We start from the raw sequence: 13054 nt of genomic DNA, 5'->3' as shown, positions 1-13054 counted from the left end.
TCGCTAATGAGAACAAATAGTCTCTGACAAGAGAGCTCAGCATCTGCCAGGTGTCTTATGTCTAGCTTCCTTATCACAGCTGCTGATTGCCTAATGAGCATTTCTCAGCAAGTTTCTTGGAACGCTGAAGGCATGCCCTTTCTGATCTCCTCTGGCTAAAGGTAGGAACCTCAATGCTCTGTTGCTCTATGTCTCCCAAGTCTGGTACTTCTACTGAAACAAGGCTTCTCTGCTGAGCCCCAGGCTCCACTGGAGGAGATCAGACAGAGCTAGGGTCTGGCTGAGCGAAATCCACTGGGGCTGGGAGAGCAGAACTGGGGCCTGGCACAGCGTCAGGTTTCTTCTGCACCTGAGGAGCCAAGACCTCCTCGTCATCCTCTAAGTCCTCCTTGTGGCTGGCCATGACAACACTAATATTATAGTCTGTAGAAACCATGGAGCAAACATTTCATTTCCTTTTCTAGACTTAACAGGGCTGGATCAAATCAGATGAGACAGATGATAAATGATATTGCTAATCAGGCTGTCTCCCCTGTTGTGAGGATGCTACGCCCCGACTATGCCCCCATGCAGGCCTTTCAGGCTGGTCTGTAAAGGGCCTTAGTCTATTATAGAGATCTTGTAGCACCTTTGAGACTAACTGAAATAAAGAAATTGGCAGCATGAACTTTCATAGACTTCAGTCTACTCCCTCAGATGCATTTGGTGGAGTGGAAGCCGGGCACAGACACATATATGCCATAGGTATGTGAGGATGCCAATTCCAATTCCAAATCCTTTGTGTATGGAAATGAAGTTGCAGGTCCAGTTTTAACGATGGTCGTTAGTGCACAGAGGCATAGGAAACTGGTCTTGGTGCATGGAGATGAACTGGCAGATCTAGTTTTGCAATGGGACTAGCCTGTGGTGGTGAGAATAGATGAATGTAGGGCACCCCCATGAGGATGGGGTTAGATAGTGTTGAAGTGTGTGTAGTGAATCAGGAAACCATTGACTTTGTTCAATCCGTTGCTGAGGTACTGTAGTTTGTGGATGAATTCCAATGCTGCTGTTTCTCTTTCAAATCTACCTTTGTAGATTTTTGGTTCAAGGACCATTGTTCTGAGGTCTGAGATGGAATGCCAGGAAGACTAAAATGTTCTGCCACCGGTTTTTCTGTATGCCCATTCCTAATGTCTGATTTGTGTCCATTTATCCTCTAGCGCAGGGCCTGGCCTGTTTGCCCAATGTAGAGTCCTGAAGGGCATTGCTGACACAGTACGGCATAAATCACATTGGAGAATGAGCACGTGAAGGTCCCCCTAATATTAGGTCTTGTGATGACATTTCTTGGATAAATGTCTTAGTTTACAATACTTAACTAAGTATTGATGATCTACCATGGAATGATGAGATCAAACTCAAGACATTGGGTTAAACAAGGACCACTTTATTGACCTATTTATTAACATTTCCAACCCTGAGAAATGGCAATAGGGAGAACAACTTGATGTGGGCTCTGCTGAGGCCTGGTGTCATCCCTTGGCTACATCCTCAGCCTTCCCTAAGGCAAAACACCTGACATCAGGGGCAGTCCATTGGGCTAAATTGTTTCCTGGTTGATCATCTCCTGGAAAGCAATCCCTGGTGCTCCCACTCAAGTTGGAGTAAAAACCCCAGATCCACCTCAAAGACAGAGTCCTTCTCCACCCCCAGACCCCTAGTGAGGTGGTTCCAAAGATCTATCCTACACCAAAACTAAGTGTATGTTGGAACTCTTATATTTTCCCCTACTACCTGGCTAGTGGAGAGCTGTTTGTTGCCACCACCCTAAGCCAATTGTACCCAGTTCTCTCAGATACAGAGTGGGGTAGGGGAAAAACCCTTTGGCAAAAAGTGGGGAAATTCCTACTCAGCCCCAAAGTGACCAGCAATGCTCACATTGCACTAAGGGTGGGAGGATGGATCATGCTGCATGTAACTGGAAATGAACACATACAGGGGGTGCTTCAATGGAAACATCATTCATGCACACTCCAATCCATTCTGCTGGTGATTAGAGTATAGGTGAATGATGTTTCCACCAGGTTTGGAGAAGTTGGATCAGGAAAGATTACATAGATACGTATACTTATCAAAGTAGCTGATACAGGATCCCACACATTGTTTTTAAAAGAGATGCTTGTGGAATTTTCTGTCTGGGGTGTAAAAATAACTTGGTTGGCTTTGCATACTGTGTACCATGACACTGACACCTTGGGTCTCATGTTGAAGTAAAGCATCTTATAGAAAAAAGCAAAAAGTAGTAATCCGTGGGGGAAGGTACATCTCTTGCTCTTCTTTAGTCAGTAAAATGTTTTGGGCTCACTCAGGAAAAAACATTATGTCATATGTCTGCATAGTGCTTCTTTACTGTAGGTTATTTGCATGCTTTTGTTCTGTTTAGTACTCCAGCGGTTGACTGTTTGTGTAAAATACATGCTGCTTGGTGGACTCCCTACCCTGGGAGAAATCGAATCATTGTTTTCATGGAAAAAGGTAACATGCACAAGGAAGCCAATGTGCCAGAGGAAATTGAGATAGCTGCCACTACAAAGCAGCATCTACCTGGTGGTGGAATACAAGCATTATAGCTAACGCCACAGGATAGACAGCTGGAAGGAGCGGAGAGCATTCATGTGTTCTAAACCAGAGTGAAACATGCATTGAAATTTTGAACAACCATTAAAAATGGCTATTAAAAAGCAAGTGGACATAAATAGAATTCTGCAGCATTCATACAGATAGTTTGTCACAGGAAAAACAACCATGTACATTGAATGCATAAACTCAAATAGACATGATGTATTGCTCCACTTAAATCACAAACTGAATTATTTACAAAAGGAATATGTCAGGGAGGTTTTCTTCCTCTAACCTACCTTCAAACAATCGTTTTGTTTGGATTAGTCTGCTGATGAACACCTGCTGTGGAATTCTTGCAAGCTTCCAAGGCACATGGTCATTTGGCCTCCCAGATGTTGTTGATCCACAGTTCTGAGCATCCCTCCCCACACCACTGGTTATGCTATCTAGACGTGATGGGAGCTGCAGTCCAAGAACATCTGGAGAGGCTCATGTACATCAATCCTGTCTGAGCGCTAAATGATCATTTGTTTGACATGTAAAATCAGCCCTCCACATCCATGGAGTCTTTATCCACAGATTCAACCACCCGTGACTTGTAAATATATATATTCCAAAAAGCAAGCTTTGATTTTGCCATTTTATATAAGGGATACAATTCTACTATGCCATTGTATTTAATGGGACTTGATCATCTAGAAATTTTGGTATCCATGGGGCACCTTGGAACCAAACCCCAGCAAACATCAAAGGCCTTCTGTAGTTACGTATATTTTCCCTTAATTAGAAGCTGGAGGTCTTACTTGGAATACAATACGTGAGAACTTTAATTTCTTCCCTTCCCATCATGATCATGCTAAAAACACTTAAATAAAAAGACCCCACTGAAACCAGTGGGGACTGGGAGTAGGTAATATGGTGCCCTGAGGATATTTTGGACAATAGCTCCCATAATCCCCAAACACTGATCAAGCTGGCCAGAGTTGCAGGGAGCTATTCCAAAACTTGTAGAGGAAAGAAGCTTAACTATCCCTGAGCAATGACTGCTAGTGATTTTCGTGTTAAGTGCAACAGAAAATCTGCTCTTGATTTCAGATTCTGAAAGAGCTATCCAACATGGTGAACCTATTTTGAGAATGGCATCTCTGATTGCTCCTTAAAGTTAAGAATAACTTCTAGAACAGAATCATGCTCATCTCACATGGAAGCTACGAGGTGTAACAAACCCTGACCATTCAACTTATGCATAAGGGGGAGATGTTCTATCCATGTGTGGTTAGAGATGTCCAATCATGCTAAAGAGGGAAGAATTAAGTCTCCACTCCTTAGGTACAGCATTTCAAGTAATAACCCCTCTGTGGGCCTGCAGTTAGGGGGAAACAGGAGTTAAGAGGAATCAAGATACAGAGTTGGGTGTCTATATGCAGCTCTCAGCTTATTCAGGATACTAGCTGGGTATCCTAAGACTTCACCATCTAACCCCATCATGGCCTGTTAATACTAACATGTAAGAAACTGTGATTGGGATTCTATTGATTGCATACGCAAGGGGTAAACACTTGTTACACTTGCCTTAGTCCATGCAAACACATTGTCTCCAGTACCTCCTCTGTGCAAGAACCCCCCACTTGAACACAGGTTGTGAACTGCAAGTACATGCTTCCAGAGACATTTAATGACCAGGGAAGAGCAGGGGTGCCCACAGTGAATGCAGCTGGATGCACAAAGATTCTACCCTCCTGGACCCTGGGCATGCATAGACCTACCAGGGCCACTAAATTATCAAAGGATGAGTAGCCAAAGGGTCAATTGCATACACACGGCGTGAGATAGGCAAATGGGTGCTTCGGGGAGTTTCATGCATTCCCAAGCTGCTTTAGGACCTTGACCTGTCTTTATTGTGTTGTATTTCTCCAATTTCTGCCTACTTTTCCATCCATCCCTGGTTTGTTCATATCAGGTTGTGAGACTTTGTTTTTTGTTTTTGTTTTTTCTTCAGGGAAATTCATACACATTTTCTGCAATGCATGCGTTTATTTACGCACTTTTCGCCCATGTACTAAAGCATGTTTGAATGTATTTTTCAATAGTCCACATTTTTTTTTAACCATTTGCATTTTTAAAATTTCTGCATGGTTTTGTGCATATGAAACATACTGCGAGCCTCTGAAACGTGCAAATTTCTGAGACAAGCTGCGCTTTGTCTCTCAATGAGTCTCGGGAGCTGCAAAACGAACAATTTGCTGATTCTGTAAACCATTACAATTCTTTTCCATTACTGTCTAGAATATAGCCCACTCTCCTTTGTAGAAAATTGACCAGGCTGAGCAAAACCTCAGGTGAAACTGGTTTCCTATTTCCAACATTTTCATAATTTGGAAATCCAGTAACATCAAAAATCCACCAAACAGTGATATCTTTTATCAGACCAACCAAAGTGCACAATAATCATGTTGCAAGCTTTTGAAACTCCACTGGCTTCTTCAACAGGCAAGGTGTCAAAAGCTATACAGGAGAAAAAAACTGAACATGTTAGTCACAGGCCTGCATTTCGCTATTTTTGTTCTCAGTTCAGATGGTATGGAGGGTGTTTCTTGCAGGCTGGTACCTCCTCCTTCCGGCCATTTGGCTACTGGGAGATTCTCAAAGTCCAGGAAATATAACATCCATTTGCAACAGGAAAAGGTACTTCTTTTGCAGTCCAGTATGTCTCCATCCTTTGTGAGGCCACAGAACCCTTTGTTAGGCAAAAGTGGCCCAATAAAGGTATCACTGTTTGGTAGACTTTTGATGTTACTGGATTTGCTATATGGCCAACATGGCTACCCCTGGACGATAACTTGGAAATGTTACTGTGGGCTACACCTTTCAGAATTCCACACCCAGCCTGGCTGTGAGCCTTGTTGTCTGTGAATGGGATCTGGAAGTTGTAGTGCATAAATAGTACTCCAGGATCTGGATCCTTTCCTGATTAACTTCTTACAAACCTGAGTTCCTGCAGTACAATTTTCAAACCACAGAACAAAACAGTAAGTACATTAAAAACTCCACTTCTAAAGGACAGGTTTGTGATACAGTCTTGGGCTGACACATCTACAAACCCTGGGAAGATCTGATATCAAGTTTTCATCAATGGGACTCAATTTTACAGAGAATTACAACACAGGAATGTTTCACATCAGAACATAAAATTGCTATGGGTTTTCCAAAAGGGGGGAAAAACACAAACAAGATGCACACTTCCTACTCCCAACACACAATACCCCCAACATACAAATAACACCCACATACATGTGCCAAAAACCCCACATTCTGCAATAAGCATTATGCAAAATTGAGAATTTGCTTGTGTATTTTTATATTGCATAAATTAGTTTACTCCTAAGGTTCTTTTGTTTGTTCATTTTTGATGTGGAATTAGAGAGCAAACAGCAGGGAAGAGAGTGGCCATTGGGGACAGGTTAACTATGGAACTCTGGAGCTGCAGAAACAATGCAGCATCCTTGCCCCAGTCCCTGGGCCGACTTCTCTTTCAATAGACATAAGAACTAGAAACTTGTTTTGCTTTTAATAAAAAAGGCTGCAGCCTAAATCAAGGATGGGAGTCACATGGCCTTCCAGATATTATTTGACTTACAGTCCAACCTCTGGAGAGCCACAATTCCCACCCCAACCCAAATCTAGTTTTTAAATCCAAACTACTGTTAATTCTGTTGAATCAATTGGAACTTGGTCAGTCAGGAAGTATCTAACTGATTCAACAAGTTCACTCTAGTTGGGATTTGCCACTGGATTTAGGCCTGTGCCTTTCTAGATGCTGAACTTTGTGCCCAGTTCAATGTTGTTGTTTTTCACCACACTTTTTTATTGTGCAAAAATTCATATTGAAAAAACGTGTGTGTGTGGGGGGGGGGGGGAACCAAGCACCCAATTCTATGCTTGTCCAGCAATTTCATAGGTGTGAAATACATCAGGCGGCCTAGATAACATATGTTATATGACCCCTCCTGCAAATTTTCTGCAACACCTATAGCAATGATTCTGTGAGATAATATGACACACTTACAATGGGACTCAAAGATAAGCTTTGCCAGTTTCCTTTCAGTATCCTCCATGATGAGCACCTTGAACTGGTTCGACATATTCAAATAATCAGCATAAAAATAAATTGAACTGGAGTGAGTAATTGGACTCTACAAATTTTTCACCATTTTAAAGCCTTGCTGAAATCTCGTACAAGGAAAACAGGCAGAATATAGAAGCACATCAGGCACCTCCTTATTATTTAACTATTTGGCGTGGAGCTTAGAAAAAGAGGTTTGGGTTGTTGTTGTTTTATTGCATCTTCCGGAGTTCTCAAACCAATACGGCCATTGTCATAGGTGCTTCAGGAAATCTGGGAAGTATAGTGCCCTTCCAACCCCCCAAAAGCAAAATTTTCCAAGCTCTGATCTAAAATTTGGTGGTTTTCTGATTTAAGAGAAAGGAAGTTGGTGGAACCTTGAGCACATGATTTATATATGAGCTCTATATGAGCCTGTGGGTGTCTTAATAGCTTATGGGGAGGCCCTTCTCTCTGACCCACTACCCTTACAGATATGTCAGGTCTTTCTCAGTGGCTACTCCCAGGTTTTTGAACTCTGGCACCTTTCTTGCTATTCTTTCGCAGGCAGAATAAGACCTTTCTGTTCCAGTCAACCTTTGATGGTGGCTGCTCAGAAGAAAAGGGCCTTTCATATCCTGTGCTGTTTTTTGTTATTCATTCCTAATGGCTTTTAAAACCACTTTTAATTTTATTGGGAGTTTGACTGTATTTTTATCTTTTGTATGATATAAACACCTTAGCTGTATTTGTTTTAACTCGTATAAGCAGGTTTGAGTCCCACAATGGGGGAAGAGGCAGGATATAAATAAATATAATAATGATAACAACAGTTATCATGAACATCATAATAATGATTTAGCACATTATTTAGGATAGTCTTCTCCAACCTAACACCCACCAGATGCATTGAACTGTAGCTTCCATTACGTATACTAACTGAGGCTTTTAATTTGCAGTTATCCTGCCTTAAACACAGAACTTTGCAGTGGGAGGGATTGGTCCAGATAAAGCTTGGGGTATATATTTTGGGGAACATAATGCCCAGAATGTAGGATTCAGGATACTGTAAACCAAAAAGCAACTCCTTTAACCTCTGAGTCCAGATAACATTGGCCCAAATCCTACCAATTCATCCCAGCTGGACTAGACCCATGAATCAACTTTTGAATGATAAGTCAACACATAGCTAGATCCTATTGATTCAATGGATCTACTCCAGTTGGAACTAACAATTAGATTCAGGTCATTGTCTTCCATGTTTTTCAATATTTTATAATTCTCCCATATTTTTCCAGCACTGTTTGGTCTCTTCCAGCTCTATGATTCTTCTTTCTTATCACCAAAAATACGCATTATAGACAAAAAGACAGAATAGGTGCACAATCCTTTCCAAATGGATGCACTTCTGTCTGGAAGCAACCTTGGTCTGGATCACCACCCGTTGAGCCTAACTTGCAAGTTTAAAACAAGCTAAAAGTATCCTTCCAGGTACTTGGAATCTGAAATAAGGCTATTGTTCAATGATGCACATGCCTCTGCATTGAATTCAGTGATGACTTTCCATTCCGTTGCAATGTTTGTCCTTTTCTGTGAAGCTATAGGTTTCCATCAGAATATATTCCTAGATGGAGAAGGCTTCTCTTTGCTGCTCATCTGAAGAAACTAACTGTTCCAGAGTACATTTTTTTCCCTTTTGATCATCCACTCATCCACCCATTCTATTTACAACATTTTTGGCACAGCACACAGAACTATGATCTAACCCAAGAGACTGGTACCCAAAAGGAGTCTGTACTCAGTTTCTCCAATATGGTTTTCAATTGGGTGCAAGCGCTATGGAGATCTTCCTTCACCAAGACAGTGTCAATCAGGTGGCCATACTGTTCTTCAATGAAGATAGCGGAATTAACCATTTCTTGCTGCTCCTCATCCTACAAATCAAGACAGAAAGAACCAGTATGGTGTGTTGGTTAAAATTCTGGGCCCAATGAAACTCACTACATGGCCTTGGGTCAGACACTCTGTCATCGCCTAACCTACCTCACAGAGTGGTTGTAAGATCAAAGTAGTGGGAAGGAGAAGCATGTATACTGCCTTGAGCTCATTGGGCAAAAAACAGTATAAATGTACCTCATCTAACACATTTAGAATTGTTCAAAAGCCAAGCAGAAGTACCCAAGGAAGAAAGTTTGAAGATTGTAAATTATTAGTTCCTTGATAAATTGGCAGATTACACAAAACACTTCAAGCTCTGGTTCTTTAGCTTTTCAAGTCTGCTTCCTTCCAATCTATTGCCTCCCATTAGCCAGGGAAACCTTTGCATAGTTTTCTTCCTTTATTTGAGTATCCCAAAGTACAGTTTGTGTATTCCTTATCAAAAAATTCAAAATGCTCAAAATCTGAAACTTGTTGAGTTCCCACATGATGCTCCAAGGCTTCAGTTTGAGTATACTTTGGAGTTTGGGATACAAGTAGCATGGTATTACATTCTGTATTTGCAAGGCTGGAGTCAAACACAAGGATCTGTAAAATGGTGAGAAGCATGGATTCATGCCAAGCACTGTGCTTGGATTACCTCCATTTCACAGATCCTTGTATCTCTTTCCAGCACTGCATCTCTCTCCGTGCTTGCCAATACTGTATGTATTGTGCTACTTGTACAGGTATACCAAATGCCATAAAATAAAATAAAATTTAAAAACCCCAGCTCCAAAACACTTCTGGTCCCAAGCATTTCAGTTAAGGGATAATCAACTTGTATTCTAGTTTTTCTGTGCAAAAACACATTCTCTGCATAGGGAAAAAACAAAACAAAATGTTTTTCTGCACAGACAAATCCTCCAGAACACTTTGGACTTTCGGACACTGGGACAAAACTGAATGAAAGTCTCACTGTTCTATTATTCTTGCCAACAGGAAAAGCCATTTTTCAATTAATAATAAAGAATATCGGTACTGACTAATGTTACACCCTGCCATGTTCAATGGGACTGAAGACTATGACTAAAGATGGATCTAAACCAGTGACGGCGAACCAATGGCACCCGTGCCAGAGGTGGCACTCAAAGCCCTCTCTGTGGGCACACGCTCTGCCACCCCAGCACAGAGTTCACCAGTTTGTTAGTAGAAAGCCAGAGGAACATGGCACTTAGTGATAAACAAGTGGGGTTTGGGTTGCAATTTGGGCACTCGGTTTGTAAAAGGTTCGCCATTATAGCACTGTATATCACCATGGCTCCATGTTATGGAAGCCTGGAATTTATAGTCTGCTGAGAAACTTAGAATTCGTTACTGCATTTCTTTGAACTACATTAGAGCTCTCTGACAGAGACCTCTAAGTGCCTCACAAAACAACAAATCCCAGGATTTCATAGCACGGAACCAGAACAATTACTGTACAGTGGGACTTTGGTATCCATGAGAGATCCGTTCCGGACCGCTCCACAGATACCAAATACAGTAGGACCTCTAGTCCTGTTATCCCCAAACAACGGGGGCTTACCTGAAGTCCTGTTGTCCCTAATGGTGGCGCGGCCATGTGCACACACTGCCATTGGCGACAATAGGGGCTGTTCCTAATGGCATTGCAGCCGTGTACACATGCTGCCACTGGAGACTATCTGTGCTTGCCATCCACGGATGCTTAAATTCGCAGATGGCAAGCCTGTAGACAATGAGGCCCCTCAGTAGTTCAAAATTGATATTGCGTAATGTAGTCATACCATAAGTCTGGATCTAACCCAATGTGGATTTAGTAGAATTCATGAGAGTAATTGTGTAGGTAACACATCATGGGGAGATGAATATTGTTTGCAACATATTGGAGTGAGCAAAGCTCCAGATAGCAGAGACAAACCCACTCAACTGGCCAAGAGGCACTTAGCCAGCTGGTTGGACCATAGTCACCCACCAGCAATCCCTGGCTACTGAAGAGACAGCTTGAAAAACAGCTGAGGGGCCTGCCCCTGCTCCTGCCCCAATTTGTTTTCACCAAGGCCCAAATCTGCTCTTGGCAGCCCTGGGAATTGGCCTTCAATTCAAGAGCGCAGAGGCTTTGGTCTTCCAGATATTGTTGGACTTCAGCTCCTATCAAACCCAACCAGCAAGCATCAAGGAGGATGAGAGTTACAGTCCTTACAACATCTGGTGGGCCACATCCTGGTGTTAATGCCAAACACTTACCAGTGGAACAAAGATGTCATCTGGTGATAGAGATGTCGGCACATTCTTTTTCTTCTCTAAGACAACAGGCTTCACAAACACAACGTATGGCTTGAATTCCGCCGTCCTCAAGTGCTTCACAGCCTGTCAAGAGAAGTACAACATGAGAATCCTATTCAGCAAGCAAAAACAGTGCACGGTACCTTTAAAATAAATAGAAGAAAATCCAGTCAAAACTAAGGCTGGTATCGTTTCCCCTCATTTGCGGAATTGGGGAGGAGAATAGCTCTTTCAGTAAATCCTAAAAGAAGGTGCAAGGCACCACACAAATCCCTTTCTGTATTTGAAGCACAAGGCTTGAAATGGAAGTGGGGAAAAGCAGTTCCTTTCCTTTCCTCTTCACTTTACTTTTGGAAATGTCCAAAACCCATCAGCTCTGCCTCTGTGTTTAGTGGTTTACCACAATCCTCCCCCTTCCCCCCCCCCCCGAATGCCGCAGGGTTGGCAGAGTTCATAGCAATATAGATTTTTTTAAAGTGTGCGTGTGTGCTTTTTTAATAGAAAGGCAATGAAGGCATTCTAAAATATGTCAGAACTGTGAAGAATGAAGAGGCAAACACTTTTTATTAATTTAGCAGAATAGACCATCCTGAAATGCAGAACGGGCTGGATGAGACATGCAAGGAAAAATGACACAGGTGTGTAGTCTGCCTTGCTGTGTATGTGTGTGAGAAGCAAATTAAATCCTAGTCTCCAGAGTCATAACCTTAGGTTATAACAGAGGAGGTAAACCTCTAGCCTATAAGACTGGAAGAGCATGGCATCATCCAGACAGACAGCTTGATCAACACACATGGGAGAGAGAGCAATCTAGATGTACAGAAGATGGAACAAGCTTGTTTTATGCTGCTCCAGAAATTAGGACATAAACTTGTGGATTCAGGTTATAAAAAAAAAGAATTCCCTGACAGTAAGAATTGTTTAGAATAGAACAGACTGAAAGCCAGCATAGTGTAATGGTTTGAGCATTGTACTATGACTCTGGAGACCAGGGTTCGAGTCTCCACTCAGTCATGGGACCCACTGGGTGACCTTGGGTGAGTCACACACTGTCAGTCCCTGTGATAGGTTTGCCATATTTTGGAAATGACTTGAAGACACACAACAACAACAACAACAACAGACTGCCTCGGAAGGCAATGGACTCCTATTTGGAGTCTTTTAAACAGAGTACAAATAACCATCTCTTAGGAGTTTAAACAGGTGTAAAGGTTTTTAACAGAGGTCATATTACCATTTCTCAGGAACTGTTAAATTAAAACATCCAAACAGAGACACAGAAAATAAAACAGTGAAGATTTATTGTAACAGATCAAATAAACATCTAATGTTATGGTGGTTCCACACACAGTACATGGCAACACCTCAGTTTCAGACAAAATAACCTTTCCTCAAACTCCGTCCATATTCTCAATTCCCCAAACCTCATCTAGATCTTATTGATTTCTCTTCTGCTGTCAGCCTTTACTCTCCTCCTTCTTACTGGTCCTACCTAACTCTTTTATAGCCAAGTCTCTAGGCTATAGCCTTTTCCCCACAATCCTCTCTCTCACAGCATTCCATAAGAGAAGACTGACTGATTCTATCCAGACTTGCCCATTTTCTCACTTCACAGACGCCTTTTGCAGTCCTTTCCAACTCTATGAGTCTATAATTCTAATGTGACCCTGAAAACAATACACAGTTCCACAGAAATAAAGGAAACACACGCACACGCACACACATAGAAGAAAACTAAGGGCAGGAATGGGTAAAGCAAAAACGTAACATTATGGGATCAGCAATGCAGGCATCTTTTCTCCTTTAATATACAACTATTGATTTATTGCTCAAACATGTTAGATGTGTTTCTCTGCAACAACAGCACCAGAAGCAACAGACCAGGCTATAAAATCCATCTATAAAGGCTCTGCTGCTACACAAAAACATCAACAATATGAAACAACATTCATTTGAAAAAATAGACCTGCCATCAATCACATGTTAAAGCTAAGGAGGTGGGTGGGAAATAGGGACAGAAATGTGAAAATATCATCACCTCACCAGCATCAAGGGATCGATCATGTTTTGCGTCACCTCATAATAAACCTATCCCCGATGAAGGGGGAAATGTGGGGTGCTGCC

The 13054-nt window shown here is 41.9% G+C and overlaps 1 protein-coding gene across 3 annotated transcripts in view; it reads right to left on the bottom strand.

Annotated features, from left to right (window-relative positions):
• Positions 1-6507: 6507 nt before the first annotated feature.
• The window catches only part of MPP3 (MAGUK p55 scaffold protein 3), a 79992-nt gene continuing 73445 nt past the window's right edge, over positions 6508-13054 (bottom strand). For all 3 annotated transcript variants that reach the window (XM_089531649.1, XM_089531651.1, XM_089531650.1), the window contains 2 exons: positions 10892-11014; positions 6508-8640 (listed from right to left, as the gene is read on the bottom strand). In XM_089531649.1, coding sequence (XP_089387775.1) covers positions 8461-8640; positions 10892-11014 — 303 coding nt within the window. In that variant the 3' untranslated portion in view covers positions 6508-8460. The remainder of the gene's footprint in view (positions 8641-10891; positions 11015-13054) is intronic.

This window comes from Sceloporus occidentalis, unplaced genomic scaffold (genome assembly GCF_023333645.1).
Source record: "Sceloporus occidentalis isolate IW3139 unplaced genomic scaffold, rSceOcc1.0.p SCAF_7, whole genome shotgun sequence".
Classification (NCBI taxonomy): domain Eukaryota; kingdom Metazoa; phylum Chordata; class Lepidosauria; order Squamata; family Phrynosomatidae; genus Sceloporus; species Sceloporus occidentalis.
This window is presented reverse-complemented; position numbering and strand designations above follow the sequence as displayed.